General features: G+C 33.9%; 1 protein-coding gene across 1 annotated transcript in view; it reads right to left on the bottom strand.

The window, feature by feature from the left end:
* LIPI (lipase I) overlaps window positions 1-25,277 on the bottom strand; it is a gene marked incomplete at both ends in the record, with an annotated part of 47,991 nt that overhangs the window by 15,330 nt on the left and 7,384 nt on the right. Inside the window, 6 exons of the mRNA XM_082840254.1 lie at window positions 1,342-1,446; window positions 3,129-3,296; window positions 4,253-4,342; window positions 14,918-15,019; window positions 16,864-16,972; window positions 19,194-19,579. Of these exons, the coding sequence (XP_082696380.1) occupies window positions 1,342-1,446; window positions 3,129-3,296; window positions 4,253-4,342; window positions 14,918-15,019; window positions 16,864-16,972; window positions 19,194-19,579 (960 nt within the window). The remainder of the gene's footprint in view (window positions 1-1,341; window positions 1,447-3,128; window positions 3,297-4,252; window positions 4,343-14,917; window positions 15,020-16,863; window positions 16,973-19,193; window positions 19,580-25,277) is intronic.

Genomic DNA, 25,277 nt, shown 5'->3' with positions numbered 1-25,277 from the left:
AAACAAACTTCAGTACGTACGTACTGTGGAATACTACTCAGCAATAAAACGGAATGAATTATTGATACATGCTGGATGAACCTCCAGAGAATCATGCTGACTTTAAAAAGGCCAATTAAAAGGTCACATAGTGAACAATTCCCTTTATATAACATTTTCAAAATGACAAAATTTTAGGAGTGTATTAATGGATGTCAGGGATTAGAAACAGCAGGACAAGAAGCTGGTATATATGCCTATAAAAGTGCCACCCAACGGGTCTGGTAGTGATGGAACTGTCCAATATCTTCACTGTGGTGATAGATACAGAGCCCTATATGATGATTAAGTTGTACAGAGCTAAACACACACACACACACACACACACACACACACACACACACACACACACACACACACACACACCAGTGAGGAAATATAAATAAAATGGATGGATTCTAGCAATATCAGTATCATGTGGTAATGATATTACATTTATTCTATAGTGTTACAAAATTTTACCACTGAAGAAAACTGAATACATTTTACACAGGATCCCTCTGCATTATTTCTTATAATCTGCATGTGAATCTAAATTTTAATTCAATAAAACTTTTAAATTAAAAAATGGATGAGCCCAATTCTGAATGACAGGGCACATCACAAATGTTTAAAGAGTATCTTAAAAATTGATAATAACTTTGACTGCAAAACATCTGCAATAACTGACCTAAAATATTTTAAAATAATAAGAGTCTATTTTAAATATTTATTCCCCAGTAACCAAGATCAATGGCAGTGACTGGAAACTTATTTCATAAGATTCTTCATATCATAGGATTTGCTTTTATTTATAAAGCACTTTAAGATCTTGCTCTCCAAACAGAATAATTTTACTTTTTTAAATAGCTCCTCATAAATCTAATTAGTTATTACATTTCTGAGATTCTCTTCTGTTCTTCAAATTTTTTCCTCTTGTCTAAATATATTGGGAAGATTATTATTTACTTGCGTATTTTTGTATTTATATAATTTAGTTTCAGTTTCTGAAAGGGTGGTAATAGTGTAGACAGATGTCTTAAACTCTGTAAGCTGTTATATGCTGCTATAACTCTAAACGTGGGAAGAAGAATCATGGAAATTGGGGATAAAAAAAAAATACCTTGATTTTTTTGGAAGACTATTACCCAAAGCATATGCTCATTTTATTCAAAAATTAAGTCCTTATTTGAATTTGTATAACTGGCTCTAACAAAATTTAAAGTTCCTTGAAAGTACATTTTGAGATTTGAATTTTGAATAAAAATATGAATTACTATATAAAACTAATCAATTGTTCATTTGTTAAAAATGTTAACTTACTACAGAATGGATTTGTGCCAACAGTATCCAAAAACACAGTGGTCCTGAGAGTTCTGTTCTCTATTCTTTCTTTTAAAACATCTTTCCATAGCTCAGTTTGATAACCTGAGATTTGAGAAATAGAATATTAGTAATTGGACTTTTATCAAATAGCATACAAAAATATCAAATCACTAAAAGAACTAAAGGATCAATGTATTATGATAATTATAATTTATGAATTTTTATAATTAAAAAATCATTTTTCAAATAATTTCACATTCTATTTATTTCAACTACAATAACAACTCTTAAATTCAAGATTCACAAATAAATCTACTCCCTGGAAACCTTATCAGAGCTTTGCACATGCCATATAGTTAAAGTCCATTTGTATAAGTTTTTACTATTACAAATGCAGAATTTTACTTGAAACTCTTTTCAGTTAATTCAGCAGAATAAATTGATTAGATAAAACTTGAACACAGAATTTAGCTCCATGAGCACAGCCTTCAATTATCCTATATACACATTCATACAGATACAGTACGCATATGTATACATTATATATACAATGTATATATTATAGATAGCATCTATGTACACTATATATTGTATGTATAATATATATTTCAGATACAAACAATATTTGTACATACAGAATATATAACATATACATACACACATATTTAATATGCTTCCTACTTCATGTATGTGTCTGTTTCCACACTGCTACCTCCGAATTTGAAATTTGAATGCAGTAGAAAGAATACTGAATTGAAAATTCAGAGATTTAACTTCCGTTTTCACTTGTGCCCTTCAGCAATCCATATGTTCACACTGGGTCACAATTTCCTCATTTATATGGAAAAGCAACGGGACCAGAAAAGCAACCCCCAACATGAGGACTGAAGAAAACTAATCCCACAAGATATTTTGTGGACAGAAGGGGTCTATGAGGAAATAAGTCATGCAAAGCCTGCATATTGCCTGCCTCTTCTAGCAATTCTCTAGTATATTAGTATAAACCTCCTGTGAAAGAAAACCACAGGAGGCTGTTTAATTCAGCCTTTGTAATTGCTACCCATTTCATTGAGGTTACTTGGCTTTGGAAACATTTCTGGTGGAGCCTATCATGATACTGATCAGATGTCTACATGCCCATGACACGCTTGGGGTCTGGTATTGTCTTTGGCAAACCCTGAACAAACAGCCTCTGAGATTCTTTCCAGCTCTAACATTCTATTTTTTATATGGATTCTTTTTTTCTCTATAATTTCCCACTGGCAGGCTTTAGTTATCAAAAGTTGCAACACTTAACTGCTCTTAAGTTTATTGATTTAGATGGTGTGAACCATGCGTGATTCATATCTACTTGCTAATAGCAAATGAAAAGCTAACCATGGTTCACACCTCTTCACTTGTTAAGAATTCCCTTAAAAATACAAACAAACAAACAAAACCCTCAGTACCACTAAGAATGCACAAGTTTCTTTCTTTAGTGGAAATATAGATGGATGCTAAATAGTGAGATCCTTTTGTGAATCAAGATCAAGTATCATCATGAGACGACCAAATGCGCCCACAACATGTAACACAGAAAGGAGGTTGACCAAGTTCCTCTCACTAAGAATCTGAAAAATATTTAGTAGGAAATAACTATTTTCTCTGTTCCACAGAAAATTTTTCCATAAAATGTTAATAGCATATTCACAAGTAAGTATGAAAGCTTCCAGCAGAAAATACTAACAAAATTACATTGTTCATTTTCCACAAAGAAGTATAGTAAGTATGATAATCTCTCTTACCTAGTTTAGGACACGATTTTTCCTTAAAGTCGGCACAATCCACACATGAACCAGTCTTGTAATCTTTGTATGAATGACAAGGAAATGAAATAAAATTGCAGCTTGTTTCCAAAGCTGCCATGAATAAGTAAACTGCTCTCTGATGGTCGCATTTAATAAATTCAAGTCCTTAAGTGTTCAAAGTCAAGCAGTTAGATGTATTAAGCCAAGTTCAAGTAAGTTTAAAAAAAAATATTAAGTTCTACCTAATGCTGTGCACTGTATGAATATCAAAGGGCTGACTACAATGCAGTTTTATCTCAGGCACCTAAACAAATGTTACCATTTAAACTTAAATGTAATATGCCTTTTACATGAGATTTATTAGAAATTTTTCTAAAGTAACACAGCAAAAATGTTTAATTTCAATTATTCAACAAACTCTACACACAGTGCTACCATATTTAATAACTAGTGTACACATATCTCCCTTCTAAACTCTCACGCTTAACATTTCTATTCAGTGTCGGAGATGAATGTGAAACAAGGTGACATTAAAACTTTATCATGTCTCTTTCCTTTCCTAACTTCTCACATCCCTATCCCTTTAACCAAACTTCTCTAGTTGCAGTGGCCTTTAATGATGTGGTACGTGACTGGTTGCCACTGTAGACCTCAGAACATTTTTTTGCCATAGCTCTGAAGTGAGCCAAATTCCACACCTGGAGATGTTGCTCAGCTATTTATGTACAGAATAACCAAGTGCAGAAGTTCATAAATCTGTGTTTGTACAATACTATGGTAATGGTAAAAATTAAATCCTGAAGCCAAACTTGTGTTATATAACTTTGCTATGCATGCTTCTTCATTGACTTATAACTTCTCCTAATGTTTAAAATGATAAACTAAAACTGTTGAGACTATAATGTAATAGGTTTCACCCATAACCAAATGGGATGTCTACTGGTAACATTTATGAACCGAGAAGGATCACATTAAACCATTTTCCACCAATAACTCCTGAATCATGAGCAATGGTGATAAAAAAAAATCTTGCCCCCAGATTAATAAGGGAAAAAAGTAAACTGATTTTCTTTCATTATTTTGACTCATGCACAATTTATTCTAAAATACTATTGGTATACCTGAAAAAATTGATTTAGGACAGCCAGGTTGCTTTTTCCCTCCATTTGGATAGAAATCTATATGTCCCAAGGGTTCTTTAATGCCTAAACCTGAGAAGAAAAGCACCCAAGAATCACAAAGTAAATATAATCAGGTCAGCAACACTTATGTAAAACAAAATCTCCTATAAAATCCTTTGAAAGTGACTCAAAATTTGAATTGAAAATAAGATAAATGCTATTTTTTAAAAGATGAGTTTTTCTGGTATTAATTCCTCAATTAATTCCTCATGCAAATTATGTTTCATTAACTTAACACATTTACATGTGATCAGTTTATTATGGGTCCATCACAGTTCTTTGTGCTATGAATATATAAGTGAAAAAAGAAAATAGAGCAAAAATCCTTATCATAGTGGAAATTACATCCTAATGGGAGAAAGACATAATAAACAAGTAAAAATACAGTATGTCAGATACTAATAAGTGCTGTAGAGAAAAATTAAGTAGAATAAGGAACAGTGAATGCCTAGTGAGTGTGTCAGGTTGCACTTTTAATTAGTTTGGTTGGGGAATTTCCCACTGAGGAGGTGAGAATTGAGCAGAGATGTGAAGGATGTGAGCAACGCAGTGAGTCAAGAAGGTATCTGTGTGCACATGGAGTATTCAAAGAATCCAGGTTAGCTGGTGTATTGCGTGAGAAAGAGCATTGGAGGAAATGAAGCCAAGTCATTTAGGATCTTTTAGGTGAGTGTGATCATTCGCTCTCATTCTGGATAATAATGTGTAGGATTTGGTGCTAGACTCACTAACTGGAAAAATCGAACGCTGCTTCTGCTGGAACAAGTTGTGTCAGAGTGACACGAAACATGTAGCTATGATTTAAGAGTTTCTGTCTACACTTGTCCATTGATATCCATGGGATATTGGTTCCAAGACTCCCCCCCCACCAATCTCCCGCCCTCCCACACGGACACCAAAATCTGAGGATGCTCAAGTCCCATATATAAAATGGCGCAGCACAGTCGTCCCTCTGTGCCCAAGAGTTCCACATCCGCAGATACGGACAGCCAACTGTATCTGTAGAGCCTTGGGGCACCAGGGAAGATGCAAGTTCTGGGTGCATTACCACTATGGGGTCTATAACCCAGGGGAGCCATAGGAAGGAAAGAGGTTAGCAAGCTCAGAATATTCAGGACTGCGGTTAGATATAAAATCTTGCTGCCAAGTAAGATTGCAATGCTTTGGGTTGGGGTACAAGAAATTTCCTACAACATAATGAACTCTTGAGAGAGATCAGCAATAGATTCAGTACAATGAAGATAAATACTTGGGTCTGACGGTATGGATTAAGTTGCAGTTAGTTGATTTAGTTCTAGTATGTATCGGAACACGACAACAGCTAGTGAGGTGTTAGCAGGGCATGAGGACACTGGGCAGGTACATTATGGGGGAGGGGATACAGCATATAAGGAAAGACAAAGGACACCTTACATGACTTCCTTAGAACTCCCTGGAATCCAGGGAAGCATATGTATGATTTGATTGTGACAGTGGTGAGGGTATGCTAACCAATTCCTCTACATTCCATTATCCACTTAGCTTGTGGAATTTTAGTAAGGAAGGACAGTCTTCTAAATATAACCCAAAAAAAGTCCAATAATTTTGGAGATCTTTACAATTTCCTCCTATCTGAACTCAACATAGAGTTCTAAGACTAGGGTGTTTCAGGTTTAGATCCATCATTTTCTCCAATCTGCTTCTGAAGTAAAATCAAACCAAGACTGCTCAGGAATCAGGAAGAAGCAAAAGATATTTATTATTACAAGCAGCCCTTGATTCATTCATTCATTCATTCATTCATTCATGTCATTTCCCTTTTATCAGATGGAAGGGGCAGGGCAGCTTGGTCTGCTTAGGCCATTCATTCTTTTGATTTCAAGAAGGGTGGGGAGAGCAGATATGGCTTTCTAATTTTCTTTTTATTGTAAAATATAAAACCTACATGCAGAAAAGAACATAAAACTAAAGACTAATTAATGAATATAAAGCAAATAGCCACTTAGCTACCACACCCATGTCAGGAAATAGAACCTAGAAACTCCCAGTATGACCTTAACCCAGTAACTAGCTTCTTACTTTTCTATAAAACTAAGAACCATGTTTACTTTTAATTTTTTTTTCTTTTTTGCTATTGCTATTATTTACCTTCCACGGATGCCTCTAAAACAATATATTTTAGATTAGCTCATTTTGGAAATATAATTGTATTCATATTTGTATCTGGCTTCTTTCAATTATCAGTATATTTGTGATATTAAACCACATTGTCAGGTGTAAATTTAGTCATTCATTTGTAATCATTCATTGCTATATAGTATTTTATTGAATGAACATAATACAACTTATTTATCCATTCTCCTGTTGGTGGACATATGTTGTTTCAAATTTGGGGTTAATATGTGTTAATACTATGAACATTCTTGAACACACACATCAATGCATATGTGAAGGAATATCTGTTGGTTTTATACCTAGGAGTAGAATTGCTGTGTTATAGAATATGAATATCTTCAATTTTAATAAATAATCCTAAATAATTTGCCAAAGAGGTTGTACCAATTTACGCCCTACCACCAACATGTGAACATTTCTGTTATTCTACATCCTCTCCAATAAATGGTCTTGTAAGGCTTTCTAATTTTAGTCATTCTGGTAGGCATGTGCTGTTTCACTGGGGTTTTAATTTACATGTTTCTGCTCACTGAAGGTTTTAAGAACTTTCCATTGCCTAGTTGGAATTTCTCTTTTGTAAAATGTCTGTTCAAGTCTTGATTTTTTTTAATTAAGTTGTATTTTTCTTTATTACTGATGTATAGTGCTTACTTATCTCTTTTCCTGTTTTGCCTTGCTGTTAGCTTTCATAAAGTGTTCTTTAATGAAGTTCTCAATTTTAATATAATCAGACATCTTAATGTTTGAATTTGGCTTATGCTTTTTCATGCACACTGAAGAAAAATGTTATGTTTTGAAGATTTTTTAAATAATATCTTGTAATATGTTTATTGCTTTTCCTTTCACATTTATACACACCATAGGAAAAGAATTTTTGTGTTTTATGGGAGTTAGACACCTTTTTATTTCGTTTTGAGTTTTCAGTTGACTGACACAGAACCACTTATCAGAAAGTCTACAAATAACAAATGTTAAGAAAAGGGAACCCTCGTACACTGTTGGCGGGAATGTAAATTTGTGCAGACACTATGGAAAACAGTATGGAGGTTCCTTAAAAAACTAAAAATAGAACTACCATATGATCCAGCAATTCCACTCCTGGGTGTATATCTGGAATAAATGAAAACACCAATTTGAAAAGTTACATGCTCCCCAATGTTCAAAACAGCACTATGTACAACAGCCATGACATGGAAGCAACCCAAGTGCCCATCAACAACTGGATTAAGAAGATGTGAATGGAATATTATTTAGCCATAAAAAATGAAATATTGACATTTGCAGCAACATGGATTGATCTAAAGAATATTATGCATAGTGAAATAAGTCAGACAAAGAAAAACAAATACGATATTACTTATAAGTGGAATCTAAAATATAATACAAATAAATGTATATACAAAACAGAAACAGACATAGAAAACAAATTTATGGTTACCAAAGGGGAGAGAGCAGGAGGAGGGACAAATTAGGAGTATGGGATTAATACATCAAACAGATAAGCAACAGGGTTTACTGTACAGCACAGGGAATTATACCCAATATCTTGTAATAACTTATAGTGGAATATAATCTGTAAAAAAAAAAAAAAAAAAAAAAAAGAAACACTATCCTGTATACCTGAAACTAACACAGTATTGTAAATCAACTATTCTTCAATTAAAAAAATGAAACCCAGAAAAAAAAAGAATCATTTTCACACCGTCCAGCAGTACCAAACTCATAATAAATGTAATAAGTTCCATAACTCTGTTTTTTTGTTTTTTTGTGTGTGGTACGCTGGCCTCTCACTGCTGTGGCCTCTCCCATTGCGGAGCACAGGCTCCGGACACACAGGCCCGGCGGCCATAGCTCACGGGCCCAGCCGCTCCGCGGCATGTGGGATCCTCCCAGACCGGGGCACAAACCCGCATCCCCTGCATCGGCAGGCGGACTCTCAACCACTGCGCCACCAGGGAAGCCCTGTTTTTGGGTTTGTTTTTTTTTACTGACTTTTTTGTCACCCTTACACTAATCACACTGTCTTCACTATTACCATTTCATAAGACTTGATATCCGGAAGCACATGTCTTTGCACTTTTTTCTTCTTCAAGAACACTTTAACAGGGGCTTCCCTGGTGGCGCAGTGGTGGTTAAGAATACACCTGCCAATGCAGGGGACATGGGTTCGAACCCTGGTCCGCGAAGATCCCACATGCTGCAGAGCAGCTAAGCCCGTGCACCAGAACTACTGAGCCTGTGCTCTAGAGCCCGCTAGCCACAACGACTGAAGCCTGTGTGCCTAGAGCCCGTGCTCCGCAACAAGAGAAGCCCCCAGTTGCCACAAGTAGAGGAAGCCCGCACGCAGCAACAAAGACCCAACACAGCCAAAAATGAACAAATAAATTAATTTAAAAAAAAAGAATAACAATACTTGACCCTTTGCATTTACATATTAATTTTATAATTAGCTTGTGAGGTTATTTAAAAAATATTGGCTTTTGACAAAGATTGCATTGAATCTGTAGGTCAACTTGCAAAAATTGACATGTATACAACACTCACATTCATATGTGTCGTTTAGTTCCTTTTTATTTTGGTCTGCAATGTTTTGTGGTTTTCTGCATAGAGCACTTGCACAATTTTCTTAAGAGTTATTTCTAGATTTTATCTTATTAAAATGGTATAATTCTAAAGTTTTATTTGCTAACTCTTATTGCTGGTTTCTAGAAAGAATTGAATTTTGTATATATAGCTTATATTCAACAACCTTGCTAAATTTTCCTGTGAATTCTAATTACCTGGAGATTCTTTGGGGTTATCTACGTATGCAAACATATCATCTGAAAATGATTTTATATTTTTATATCTTTTAATACTTTTCTCCCCTTACTGCACTTAAGACATCCAGTAAAATGTTGCTTCAGAATGACTAGACTAGGCATCCTTTTCCAGTTCCCAGTCTCAAAAAGAAAGTCTTCCAAATTCCATCATCAACGTGACATTTTCTACAGATTTTTGAATAGATATATTTTAACAGATTGTGGAATTTTACTTCTTTTCCCAATTTTCCAGTTTTTGCCATACATAAATTCTCCCTAAAGCTTTTTCTTCATTTGATTGAGATTATTAAATGAATTTTCTCCCTTATTCTTTTGCTAAGATGAATTTAGAAACTGATTTTTGAATGTTAAACTAAATTTGCTTTTTGATAATAAATCCAAATGGATGTGATTCAGTACCAATTTTATATGCTGCTGGCTTACTAATTTTGTATTTTATGCAGAATTTTTGCATCTATGTTTATTACAGAGAATGTCCAGCAAACTGTTTTTTCTGCAATGTCTTTCTCAACTTTTGACGTTAAGTTTGTGATGGCTTTCTAAAAAGGTTGCAAACCATTTCCTATTTATTTGTTATTATCTGAAGGTGTTTGTGAAACAGTGGTCTTATTTATCACTTAATTGTTTGGTAGAGAACAAAAACTTGCCTGGGAATTTACTCTGATGGAAGGCTTTAAATTACAGTTTCTATTTTATCAATAGTTAAAAAACTCTTCAAACTTTCCCTTTTCATTTGTCAGTTTGGTAAATGCTTTTGCTTTTCATAAGAATTTTTATATTTCATATATCATACCATATGGTCATATATTTTCATATTTATTTGCAAAATATTGTTCATTACATTGCTTTGTGATGATTTTAATACCTGTAGTATCTGTAACACTATCTCCTTTATTATTATTGATATTAGTTTTGTTTTCTCTCCTTGTCCTTTCTGTTTTCTTCTGTCCAAGGACTCATTACTCTGGAGGGTGATATATAAAGTTCAAGCATTCTATGTTCCTTTCATTTTATTGAAAGAAGGTAAAAATGACATAGTTTTAAATAATTAATGTTGTCTTTTTAAAGTGCAAATTTTTGGCTTTTTATATCACTTCTAATTGATATTTTTATTCCATTTTTGTATGTTTATCATCAACTTCTTAATATCTATGGGTATGTTTTATGTTTAATTCTTAATTTCCCAAGATAGATGCTTAGATTATTGATTTTCAGCCTTTTAAGATATCTGTAAGTGGACATTTATTTCTAGTCATGGCTTTTGCTGACTCCAACAAATTTTAATATGTAGTAACTTTAATACTATTGAATCAAAATATTTTATATTTCCATTATTATTTATTCTTCCCTCATTAGTTATCTAAAAATATGTTTCTTCTAAAAATATATGGATTTTCTACTTATATTTTTCTTATTTATTTATAGTTTAATTGTTTTGAATATAGAGAATACTACCTTTTATGCTTCCCCCTCTATGAAAATTTTGAGAATATTTTTAAGGCCCAGTGTATAATGTTTCTCTAAAATATCCATGGTGCTTTAGAAGAATGTATATTCTCCAGTTGTTGGGGATAATATTTTATAAATGTCCATTAGATCAATTTTTCTAATTAAAATCTCCCACTATGATTGCGCAGTTGCTTTTCTTTCTGCAATGGGATAGTGTAAAGTTTGCTTTATGTAATTTTAAGCCATGTTATTAGGTATATACAAACTATCTTCCTGATGAGTTGAAAGTTTTATAATTTTAAGCCTTTCTATGTTTCTACTAATTTTGAGATAAAATTATTTTAGTCTAAGTTAATGTATGTAGATTCACCACCTTTTGGTGGATAATATTTGCATATCAGTGTTCTACTTTTACATATTCTGCTTCCTTCCTGTTATATATGTCTTTAATAAATAACACATAATTGAATTTTTGTCTTTTTAGCTAAGTGTGACACCATATTTTAATTGAATCTAATAGGCTAAATTTCATTTAGGCTATTTACATTTAATGGTATAGCTGGGTTTAATTTTACCATCATATTATTTACTTCTATTTACTTTGTCTGATCTTTATGATTCTTTCTCTCCTTTCCTGCCTTCTTTTGGACTTAAAAAAAATTATTCCCTTTTGTCCTCCGTTGTTTTGGAAGTTATATACTCTTTTACTCTTTTCTTTTTGGATACCTAGAGATTTAACAGAAAGCCTTGATTTATAAATACCAACTGTTGACAATTACTTTTAACCTTTCTTCCATACAATTAAAGGAACAAAAAATGCTTGAACTTCAGTTAACAGCCCCCAAAATATGCTATTTTTGTAATATATTTTAATTCTCTCTATATATTCCAAATTCCATAAAACAATGTGTTTTATGCCATCAACATCCATTTAGATTGAACTGTATTTTACCATTTTCAATACTCTTCCTTCCTGAATAGCCATCAAAGGATAATTTTCCTTCTTTTGATGACAGTTGCTCTCAGTGTATACTTGTCTGAAACTATATAGTTTCCTTTTTTTTTTTCCTGAAACAGATTGGGATACTAGGCAGCTATTTTTCTTTCACCATATTAGAAATATAACTCTATTCTTTCCTAGCTTCCACTGTTTCTGTTGAGAAACTAGTTATAATTTGGGTCATTTTTTATTCATTTAATTTTATGCTGTATGCTTTGTTGTGGTCTTTTCTGTAACTTTACTATCATGTGTCTCAATGAGGACATCTATTTATTCACATTGGAATTAACTGCATTCCAATTTTTTTATTGATTATAATTCCTCAGTTTTTAGAAATTCTGAGATATTATCTTTAGATATCATTTCTGTCCCATTTTTCTCTCCTTTGATTTTGAATTTGAATGAAACATGATTGACCTTCTCACTATTTATCCTATGTACCTCTTACCTCTCTGTATTGTCTGCTCTCTGATTTTTGCTCCGTATTGTACCCTTTTACTTTATTCTAGAAACAGACTTCTCACCTATTTTCCAAGTCACTCGCTTTCTCTTTTTACCTGATTCAAAATTTCTGTTCAACCCATTCAATAATTGTCAATGATTTTATTTTTTAAGTTAAAAACTTTTTATTCTTTTTATCAAATATAATAGGTCATATTTATATTTAAATGTCATTCTCTGCTGATATTTGTGGTCTTATCTCTTTGAAAATATTAAGCACGTTTTAGCTAGTGTATAATAATTCCAATAGTTGCAGGCCTATGGGTCTGTTTCTGCTGATTATTGTTTCTGTTGGTTCTCATGCACGTTTCTTGCTTCACGTGTACCTGGCTATCTTTATTTGGATGCTGGACATTTAAAAATATATTTATAGGGCTTCCCTGGTGGCGCAGTGGTTGAGAGTCTGCCTGCCAATGCAGGGGACACGGGTTCATGCCCCGGTACAGGAAGATCCTACATGCCGCAGAGCGGCTGGGCCCATGAGCCGTGGCCGCTGAGCCTGCGCGTCCGGAGGCTGTGCTCCGCAATGGGAGGGGCCACAACAGTGAGAGGCCCGCGTACCGCAAAAAAAAAAAAATAATAAATATATATATATATGTATATATATATTTATAAAAATAATTTGAAACCAAGGATGATGTGATCTTCCTACAAAAAAGGACTATTATTGGCTTCTATCAGGTACCTAGCAGGTCCAACAATCCAAGAGCTCCTTAAACAAAACACAATAAATGAGATTTTTCTGGCAACTTCAGATTATTAAAAGCTTTTCTAGAGATTATAAAAAGGCTGGTTTATTTCAAGTTTACCTTTATTCCTATAGCGCTACCCTTTGGGGTCCCAAAAAGTAGTATAAGATGTTTTACAAGCTTCATATGAGGGTTTCAAAAACACTTCCCATATTCTCTACACCAGAGAAAAGTGACTCCAAATTACCAGTTCACCTCCCTGGAATTTTTCTGTCTTCTGGATATTAGACTGGTAATTTTTTCCTGATATCCCAGCAGGAATGTTTGTTCAAATTACCTAATCAACAATTATGAAAGGCAACATAGGTTCCTTAACATATACAACTGAAAAAGGACAAGAATTACTGGCAAGTAGAAAATGCACTCATAGGTTAGTATTTAAGGAAAGGGCAGTATCTCATTCAGAGATTCCTTGAGACAGGTGAATATGCAGTATCAAAAATCTGTGTTCCTCATTTGTGATAGTCATAAAAAGATCAGTTAAAGGTGCCAACTATGTGGCATCTAGTGGAAAGTTAGATTTGATAAGCTGAGTCATCAAAAGATATTAAGAATATAAGACAATCCAAACAGTTTATTAGGAAAAGTCAAAAATGCAAACAAAAACAATAAAAAGTATGAAGAGCCAATTCAAAAGGCCATAAGCAGAATTGAAGTTGGAATTTCAAAAAGAAGAGTTCAAAATTGCAGAGTAATTGGCACTAGGTGTGCTGTGTGTGGGAATGTTAAGCTGATATACAGGGCTAGAGAAAGAAAATGTGAAAGGTTGAGGGTATCAGAACTATGAGACTTTAGGCACTGACTCTCTGTATGATGTAGATGAACTTAGATTCCAAATAGCATAATTGTTCTGATTATAGACTCAGCCCATAGGCATATAGACATAGAATTTGAAAAATTGTCATCTGTGGCATTAATGGTATTTATATATCTCACAGAATCATTGGTATGGATCACCACAGGGTAAATTCAGAATAATATGGGAGAAAATAAATTACCTGGACCAAAGAGAAAATAAACCTGAGGAAACAGGGAGTTGGGAGCAGTCTTTGGGTCACTTCCTCCTGTCTCTGCCTTAGCACTATATCCTCCCCATGCACCCCAACCAAACACATGTAAATTTCCAGTTAATTTGAGCAGCATACTGGTGAAGTGCAGATTTTGGAATCAGAAAATTCTATTTCAAATTCTGACTCTGCCTCCTACTGGCCTTGTCACCTTGACCTGAGCCTCTTCTCCATTTGTAAAAGGGGGATGATAACGTTTACTTACTCATGGGGACTTAGGAGAATTCCATAATTAATTCACATAAAGAACTTGAAGTGCCTCGTATATAGGAAGTACTCAATAAATATTAGTACCATCAGTTTCAACTCAGGAAGGGGATCTGGGCCATCTAAAATATTACCTGAAAGTGTCTGTCCAACGCACTCTGGTTAAAACGATCAATAGTCAGTTAGACATTTTGAGGAAAATAATTAAAAATCTTTAGGGAAAAGTACTGTCTCTGTGCCTGAAGATCTGTGCTGAGTTTGAGTTGACATACAACAAAGTGATAAAATGATAAGAGAGAATGGTAATCTAAATGCATCAGGAACATAAAGCATGAGGGAAGTTGTAATCAAATCAATAAAATGTTAATAACATGAAAAGGATGAAGTATATATTTTTTTATCAAATTTCAGTTTTTTTAGGATGACATGACATTTCTTGAAACCTGAAGGAGGAAAGCTGAAGGCAAAGAGTTCCATTGGACACCACAGGTTTTCGCTAACTCCAAGAAATGTTGCTTGTGGGAAATATAATCACTATATAATTACAGTCTTATCACTTCATCCACTACTCTCTCTTATTAAGTTTTCCTGTTCCCCAGTGTCTACATCTCCTTTTCTATTTTCAAATAATTAAGCAATAAATCCTACATTGTTACCATTGGTATCAGTGTGTATGACGTCCACAATATGTGCATCAGTGTAATCTAATTTGCCATTTGATGGTTTTCCAGAGAATTGTGGTCCAGCAGGGTCAAGACCTGAAATTCAAGAAAGAAGCTATTCATCTATTAATCAAGTCATACTACAGAGTTCAGTAGGTCATATGCTTGCATTATTATTACATTATAAACATAATGAGCCTATATAGTTTTAGCTTAAACCTGTCCAAAAACAAATCTAACAATAAATGAAATTAGATGAATAGCAAGTATCTTCTTTATTTGAATAATCTTTTTTCCAGTGTTCAGAGTTCATCAATGATGTAGTGTTAAGCCACACTACAGATGCCTAGACAAAATATTGTGGGGTTTTTTTTAGCATTTTTACTTAAGAAGTAATTAGGAATACACTGATAGTAAATCTCTATGTAATAGAAAGTAACTACTACTACTGCTGAGGAGGGGAAATAATAAATACTATCCTGGTCCTGTCTTGAGCCTCATTCTGCACCAGCTCATCCTGGATCTCTCTATAGGTCTAAAATGTTAAGTGCAATTTGAGCTTGGAATAAAACATATTTATTATTAGCTTATCATTCATTTCTCACAAAAGTTTCCTGCATACACATAAGAAAAATATATTAAAAGTTTCATAAAATACAGATATTATTTCTGGTATACTTGAAATTCTCAATAAAAATTTGAAGCTCATGACCTACTGCAGTGTGTCAAAAAAGGTGGGGAGGACATGAAATGCAATGCCTTGAGAACATCTATGCAATAGGGCAACAATCATCTTAAAAAGTAAAATATAATATTGCTTTATCTCAGTACCTTCTGTTAGCCCTAGTTTATTTGGCCCACATGACTGAATGAGACAGAAACTTCTCTCTTCCTATAAATTATTCTGATGTAGAATCACTGCATTTGCTGGCTTTTTAAACCCTGATGATTGCTTGGCATGTGGAACCATTCAAACTAGACTAATATGTGAATCAACACACCTTAAAATAAAGTAGGATTACCAGCAGATCAAATTGAGCTAGTATGGTGGTTGAAAGAGAATGGACTTTGGATGCTAGAGGCCTTTGTATAAATCCTGGCTTAGCTGTTACTAACTTTTTGACGCTCCTGCATTCATTCAGTTAACCTCAACTTTCACATCCATATAATGAGAATCAAGTTAAAACTGATCAAAGTAAGTAAGGTATACTTAAGGTTTGTAAAGATCCTAAATATCTAAACAAGTTATTCACCTCTACCCTCCCTCTTTGTTAACTTAAGACTCTAGTATTAACATTTGAAATTATTACAAATCATCTATGGGAATAGATCTCAATAATTCTAAGAAGCTAAATTAACTGGGGAAGGATAGTTTTTAAATCACCACCATTCCTAAAGGGAAGCCTGAACGTCCATGTCAGCATTATTTGGTTACTAAGCTTTGTGGATGCAGTAACCTTGTTAAGGAAATACAAGGAGAACTGGGGTCCAGAATCCCTCAGGCATGGATATCAACTCCTGATCCTCCCTTCTAGTGTTCAAGTAAAATTGTTAAAAGAATTAAAATAAATTAAAGTTTCTAAAATTTAAGTACATGGTAATAGGTTATCTTCTTAGTCAATACATGAAAAAAGTTTTACATTTAATGGGCCAAACTTTCCTTAGGATTGATACAATAATGTGTCCTTAAAATTCATATGGGACTGCAGAAATTAATCATTTTCCTCTCATTTCTATATGGGTAATTTAAGTTTGGTGAAGAAATAAGTAAGACTTAAGAGTCTAACCAAACAAAGACCAGCATCTGAATATGATATAGAAAAAAAAAGTTTGTGCATCATTTCCTTTCCTTAAATATTGCCCCTGTTAAATGTTAAATAAAGTAATAACTTCTGATGCTAAAAGTATATTAAATATTAATTTTGTCAAAAATATTTTACCTGTTATTCTTCCAACTTGACCATGAAATATCTTTCCAACAAATCCACTAATATGAGCCCCTAAGCTCACACCTATGAAATGAAAATTATCAAGAGATGCTCCATGCCCCTGCAATTCAAAATACAATGTTACAATTTTCATTTCAGAAAATCACAAATTATGCCTGTTGCATCAATATTCTAAAATTCATTATTTTTTCTGGTTTAATCCATTTCTGGGAGACAGGGAATGGGATTTTATAATTTCAAATAACTATATCTTTGTTCAACTTTTTCCATAAAATATCTGATTTTTCTGTACAGTTTTAATACCATTAAATTTTTATTTAAAAATTTAGAAAACGTTGTCATTTTTATCTAGAATAGCATATGCAAAATAATACATTTAATTAATAAAGCATTTTGTAAAAATAATAACAAAACTAACTTTGTGCTAGCTACCTTGGTATGTGTTTTTTAAATCTCATATGTAATATTCACAATAGTCCTATGAGTTACATATTTTTATCCTATTGCCTAAAACTTTCCCCAGCATCTATTAAATGCTGAATAAATACCGTTTGATAATGAGTTGCCCAAAGTCTCATATACTTATTACTATAAGGGAAAAAGACTTGAAATCCAGGTCTGTTCAACTCCAAAATATAAACTAATCTACCTCCCTTTTTTATCTGTAGATTGTGTCAAAAACTTTAGGAAGACCGAATCGTGTGAAAAATCATCCTTACTTTGGAGATGATAAAATGAGACTCAGAGATTTTAAGTGATTTCCCCCAGCACAATCTGGAGAGTAATGGAGTCTGATCTTCCAAGCCCAAGTTTTGAACACCTTCTAGAGTCTCAGCCCAGGGGAGGGGGAGGGGGGCATTAGGAACTTAAATGAGGAAGAATTTCTTCTACCACACTCTCAGGAAGCAGGTCATGGTCCATTCTACACAGTGACACATCCAATGGCTTACAGAAAGATGTGGAAAATTTACTCTAATGAGAAACTAGATTCAGGTTTTCCAGGCACAGAATGATAATTTTCTTCAACAAATTTCTCAGACCAATGACTGGAACCTCCAGGGAGTATCACTCTCAACTTCAGTGCTACTGAACTTTTCATTCCTTCTCCTTAATACGGAGACTTTGCAAGCAGAAGCACTGTTAGAAATCTAATACTACAATTTTCCTAAATTTCTCTACTTAACATTCACATGTTCCACACTTTGAGGTACATATTTATGAATTAGAGCAAAGACCACCGCTAAAAGGAAAAATCAATTATGCAATTTATAGACTATCAGTAAGAACAGGTGAATCAATTACTTCTTCTGTCTCCAGAGGCATAGTTTGGTTTTGTCCAAATTTGAGGATGTAAAAATAATAATGATAGCTGATTTTATTCAATGGTTATTATATGCCAAGTGCTGGTTAAGAATTAATTTCATTTAATACTTAAATAAAATATTGTTAGAAAGTTTTGTTATCCCAAATGTATAGACAAGGAAATGAGGCAGAATAGTTAAGCAATTGCTCCAACTCACACAGATGATATGGAGTTGGTGGTCTTTGAACCCCTCCAGTCTGACTCCTAACCACTGTGTGCAACTGCTTCTTGGATCTATGGCGCTTGCTCGATTTCAGCAGAGGCTTGGAAGTTCAGCACAACACAACTCAAAGGCGATTTCAAGCTCAAGAATGTCCCCAAATCATATATCACCCTTCCTTCTCTCGAGTGCCATCACTACCACCTCCCTCTAGAACAGACATGGATCTTCATATGTATTGACTTAGCAGTCAAAGATCAATCAAACTATAGATGATCTAGAACTGGCCTGAATTTATTTGACTCATCCCAACCCTGGACCTAAACGCTGGAGAAACGTAAATGGAACTGAGACCTGCCTCCACAGTTGGCAAAAGTATGCTACTTTTCAAGCTGTTTTCCCCTCACTTTTACCAACGCACACTTGATTAATTTGAAACATTTTAGACGTACCTTAGAAAATATATCTAAAAAATCTAATGATTGTATAGTTTATCCCCTCTGTATACATAGAATCACTACATTATCCTGAAGTATAGGTAGAGTTAAAAAAACAAAAATCTTAAAAGATTTTAAGATAAAACACAATAATTGAGTCTTTAAGATAATTTTTAAATACTAAGGTCACGTCTAGGTATAGAATTATCCTTACACAAAGAAAAGATGGCTGCATACATTAGCATATCAATGCAGTAATTCTAAATGCTACAGGAAAATGGTATTTTATTACCACTTTGCAGTATTACATAACATACTGTATATTGTATAACATATATAACACATAAAATTCCAGACTTACCAAAAGATTCTGAATGTACCTACTCAGACTCACAGCAACTTTTCTGGTATTTTTAACCGCTCTACTGTAAAGAAAAGTTGTAGCACCTCGGTTCCAGTCTACTACAATTATATTTATATCGTCTTGGTCCAACAAAATTCTCACAAAGTTCTGAAGCCATGGTGGAGTGGAGCCCGTTGGTCTGTATCCATGAATAAGCCAGACTGTTTTCTTTCTTGTGTTGAAATTAACATTAAGTGAGTTATCCTGCTCAAACAGTGACTCAGCACAGCTCGGGTTGTTCCTTGTATACAATATCAAAAATATCTCCATTTTGGGATTAAACAGATCTCTGAAGGAATCCTTTAAACTTAGGTGAGAGAATGTAAGGCATGGTCCTTTACTCTCTGAAATAAAAAAAAGAAGTCAGTCAAGCTGAGTATTGGGATAGTATTTGATTCGATTCCTGTTGCTGTTGCAAAGAAAAAAAATTGAACTTGGAGGGTGGGGAGGTTTTCACTTTATTAGCCTTTTAACATAATTTTCTGAGCAACTGCAATGTTTTAAGTAATTCGCTGATTACTTAAATAGACTTTTTGAACTAGATGTATTCAAAATTTACAACGAAATATAGAAATAAATGTGGTTGGCTAAAAATTAAGAATTAATTTTTATCTGTACAAAATAGCAACCGTGTGATTAAAATCGTTAACATTAATAAGGAAATTGTTATACACACCAATAAAAGTCCATAAATTGACTATGAACTTTAACAGAAATTTTACAGGGACTTCCCTGGTGGCGCAGTGGTTAAGAATCCACCCGCCAATGCAGGGGACATGGGTTCGAGCCCTGGTCTGGGAAGATCCCACATGTCAGGGAGCAGCTGAGCCCATGCACCACAATTACTGAGCCTGCGCTCTAGAGCCCTCGAGCCACAACTACTGAAGCTCACGTGTGTAGAGCCCGTGCTCCACAGCAAAAGAAGGCACTGCAATGAGAAAGGCACGCACCGCAACGTAGAGTAGCCCCTGCTTGCTGCAACTAGAGAAAGCTCATGCACAGCAATGAAGACCCATTGCAGCCAAAAATTTAAAAAAATTAATAAATTTACAGAAGAATATTTAGGTATGGATAATAACCATTAGAAAAAATATATTTTACCTGCCTAGTAATCAAATAAACACAAATCAAAACAAAAAATGTATCATTTTCTTCCTATCAAATTAAACAAAATGAAAAAATCCTTTAAATACATAATACTTACAAGGGTAAATTTGTAACAAATATTCATATACATGGATGCTGAGAGCATAAGTTGACACATCCTTTTGAAATTTTATATGTGTCTAAGTGTATACTACACAGACATAATCTTAAAAATATTTACTCTTCCTGATTTCTTCCTAGGATTCACATTAATGAAATAAATAATTTGTATTAAATATAAAGACATTAAATCAACTATCTCCAATACAAAAAAAACTTCTAAAAAATATAAAGACATTAATCAGAGGGTTATGCATAATCACACAAAAATTTAAAACGCCTTAATTATCGTCATATAGAATTTCATCAATGTGTGCATCCTATTTGTCTATCTACCTACATACCTACGTATCTATCCATCCATCCATCCTAGAAAGTAGAGCAGAATATGAAATAACTAAGCCAAACCAACAGCAATAGTCATTACTAGGCAGCGAAACATGGCTGCTTTTTATTTTCTTTTCATAGTTTTTAAGAATTGTATTTTTTTTTCCAAAATAAGCATATAATCTCAAAAAAAATTTTAATGAGAACATATGCTCGTACTGCTTCTGGAAATTTAACTTGGTAAGAAGTTAAATTGGTAACTTGGTAAGAAGATTTGGGAAAACAATTTGTCAATATATGCAAAAAATGCACAAAAATATTAGTAATGTTTATGCCAGTAATTACACTTCTAAGAATTTATCCCAAGAAAATAGTCTGAACACATGTAAAAAATGAATATACATTATTTTAATACTGGAGAAATAGAAGTGATTTAAATGCCCAGAAATAATGATGTGCTTAAGCCACTACATATATACATTTAAATGTTTATTTTAACATATATAAATATATATTTAAAACTACACATATATATTTTATATGTAGATATATTTGGTAAATCCATAATAATATGCACTAGTTGCCATCAATCTAGTTTGGAAATTATATATGTGACATTGTCACAATCATTTAGAAGAAAATAAAGGACGAAGACAGTGAAGAAGAAGCAAGACCTGCATTCAATTCTCAGATTAACAGCTGAGAGATACTTGGACAAGTGAAAAACTTTGATACTTCATTTGTTCTAAATACAAAGGAATGAGGAAGTGGAGAGGAGAAATAAACCTCAGTGCAATATCAGTGCTTACTACACAGTACAAATTGTGTAGGGAATTGTGCTTATCCACCTTTGTACCAGCTGGAACTCTGAGAAGTCTAAATGCAATTGATACATCCAAACTGCTGGTCCACTCCAAGCCAAGGTAGATTTTACCTGGTCCTGGAATGAGTAATGAGGAATAAACAATGGAATCTCTGTGATAAAATAAGGGAAAGAAATCACTTAGAACAGTCAACAGAAACGTCTATGGCCTATTACCAGGATCCAGAAGTAATAGCAGAAAACTCTTTAGCACCCTCATTAGAATGCAAGAAAAACCACATCTCAAAAACAGGAGGCCACTAAGAGAAAATTTACGGAGGCGAAAAACAATAGGTTAAGTTTAAAATGGAATAATGAGGAAATTCCCTGGCAGTCCAGTGGTTAGGACTCTGTGTTCCGCTGCAGGGGTCACAGGTTTGATCCCTGGTCAGGGAACTAAAATCCCGTGTGTGGTGCAGCCAAAAAAAAATTGACAAAATGGGATAACAAGATACTCCACTTCAGGAAAAGTAAAAATGCAACTGCAGAATAAAAATTCACTTTATAAATGCTAAAACCTGGAAATCTCACCTTATAGTAAGAAAATGAAGGAAGAAAGACATTTAAATTATGAAGGTAAACACAGATATGGGATAGGAAATAATGAATCAAGTTAAAAATCATCAATGTTCCCCTGGCAGGTGGGGGAGGAATTGGGGAGAGAGAGGGTAGCGGTTAAAACAACTAAGGAAATAATCGCATACCAGGGTGTGCAAACTGAAAAAGCCTCAGCATGACCTAGAGAAAATCAGTTCATCAGACTCACCAAGAGACCTCCTAGAACCCAGTTTTGGTTTCAGTGAAAGAAAAAGTATTCTAAAAATATCAAAGCAGAAAATCCAGGTACAAATAGAAGAATGAAGTTATGGTGACTTCAGATTTGTCTTCCAAAACAACACATCAGACAGATAAAAGTATAATAAATGAAGATTATAAGTGCAAAAGTTTGTGGCCTAATAATTTTATATTCTTCCTAAAGTATACCACCCATAATTGACTAAGTACAGTTCCTGACATCACTGTTAAATAAATGATAGATTTATTGAAGACAAGATCAATAAAAACTCACAGTATAAAAAGAATGAAAGTGAGCATGGAAACAAGTTAGACACTAATATAAGTGTAAACAGCATAAAACTGAGTAAAAAAATATGCAATATCAGAAGTTATTCTTGTTCAAATGTTTAATAAGAATATTTAGTATAAGTCAATATGCTAATAAAATGGGAATGTAGGTTAAAAGGGGTATAGGGAAAGTAAGTGTGGTACAAAAATTCCTTAACTGGGGGATTCAAAATATGTCAATTAAAAAAAATTTAATAAATAGATAAGTGTGGGTTTTAAAACATATTGAAAACTTAACTGTTAACCATTACACTATATAAAACAGTACACATAAATTTCTACACACTAAATAATATATAAGTATAGCAACAGTGTATATATACAAGAGACAAAATGAAAAATATAGAAAGTAGAAAGCATAAAACAAAATGATAAAATTACACAAGAGAAAAAGATATATATGATATATAAAGTTATGTAACTGTAATAAAGCCTTCCTATTAAAAACCAAAATAAAATCAGCTTTCATAAAAAAAGAAACATCTATAAATTATTTAAAGAAGTACATGGGAAATTTTAATGGAGAGGTAGGTATATTCTACACAAATAAAATAAAAGGAAACTAGGTTGATATACTAGATTGCAGTGATGGCTCCAATTCATCACTCTTTCCTGAGTCCATGCCATTTGTCTTGTAACTTTGAGGTATTCCCATGATAAGCGGGGTGATTTGCCCCGCTTCCTGATGTGGGTGCAAATAGTAGAGCTTGCCCTGGAAAATAGGACGTTGGTAGACGTAATGCAAGCAGACGCTGAACTGGGCTTGCACGTTAGGGCTGGGCCTCCCACACTTCTGCCATCACCATGAAAATACCCCAGGTCTGGCCTGCTAGAAAAGTAAGGACAGGTGTAAAAGAGCTAAGTTGTGTTAGTCTCCCCAGCTGATTGACGGCGAGTCAACAGCCAAACCTGCCAGCAAACCCAACAAAGAAAAGCAGTGCCGACCCAATTCCCACCTGACTCCATAAATGTGATAAATGTGAGTAATAACTGCATTACCTCAAATGCCACTGAGGATCTGGGTTTTTATTTTGTTTTGTTTTGTTTAGCTTTATTGTGACATCATATAATCAATTTCATCAGCAATATTAATATTAGGTAAAGAAAATAAAAACAAAACTTTTCCAATGATACAAAAAAGTTAAACTAGTGTACTGTAAAACTCTTAAAGAACATCGAACTGACTCAATTCAGGTAGATTATAGGAACAGAAAGAAAAATAAAGTTCTAGGCATCAGACACTTACAGGAATCCCCAATAAGATTATCAGTGGATTTCTCAGCAGAAAGTTTGCAAGCCAGAAGCAGTAAGATAATATATTTAGAGTGGTTAAAGAGGAGAACTTTCAACCTAGAATTCTATATCCAGCAAAACTGTTCTTCAAATATGAGAGAGAGGGCTTCCCTGGTGGCGCAGTGGTTGAGAGTCCGCCTGCCGATGTAGGGGACACGGGTTCGTGCCCCAGTCCGGGAAGATCCCACATGCCGCGGAGCGGCTGGGCCCGTAAGCCATGGCCGCTGAGCCTGCGCGTCTGGAGCCTGTGCTCTGCAACAGGAGAGGCCACAACAGTGAGAGGCCCACATACCGCAAAAAAAAAAAAAAAAAAAAAAATTAAGTTAAATCACCTTTCATTAAATCGTTGATTAAAGCTGTTTATTTGTGTGAAACGAGTGGTTATTTTGCCAGTGAATCCAACGAACCTTAAAACCGAAAGCAGGCTTTCGGCAAAACAAATATTTTATGTGAAAGTTAAGTTTTTACTGAAGTCTGTATTGTCTTAATTGGAGTTAAGTTAGTATCAATTTAAGATAAATTGTCATAACTTTAGATGTTATATGTAATCCCCATGATAAACACAAACAAAATAATCTATAGAATATACACAAAAGAAAATGAGATGGAGATCAAAATGTGTCAGAACAAAAAATCAATTAAAAACAATGAAGAAAAGAGATAACACTCACTTCAAACACATTAGGATGGCTACTATTAAAAACAAACAAACAAAAAACCAGGAAACAACTCTTGGCAAGAATGTGGAGAAATAGAACCCTTGTACATTGCTGAAAGGTTGCAGCTACTGTGGAAATGTTATGGTGGTGCCTCAAACAATTAAAAATAGAATTACTACATAATCCAGAAACTCAACTTCTGGGTATATATCCAAAAGAATTGAAAGTAGAGATTCAAAGAGATTTTTATACACGCATGTTCATAGCAACATTATTCACAATAGCCAAAAGGTAGAAGCAACCCAAATATCCGTCAAAGGATGGATGGATAAATAACACCTGGTATATACACCCAATGGAATATTATTCAGCCTTTAAAAGGAAGGAAATTCTTACACATGTTACAACGTGGAATAACTTTGAATATGTTATATTAAGCGAAATGTCAGTCACAAAAATACAAATGCTGTATGATTCCACTGAAATGAGGTACCTAAAGAAGTCAAATTTATAAAAACATAATGTAGAACAGCGGTTGCCAAGGGCTGGGGAAAAGTGGAGAATGGGGAG

This window comes from Leucopleurus acutus (assembly GCF_964270905.1).
Source record: "Leucopleurus acutus genome assembly, chromosome: 5".
NCBI classification, from domain to species: domain Eukaryota; kingdom Metazoa; phylum Chordata; class Mammalia; order Artiodactyla; family Delphinidae; genus Leucopleurus; species Leucopleurus acutus.
Note: the sequence above shows the minus strand (reverse complement) of the source record. Positions and strands in the feature narration are given on the sequence as shown.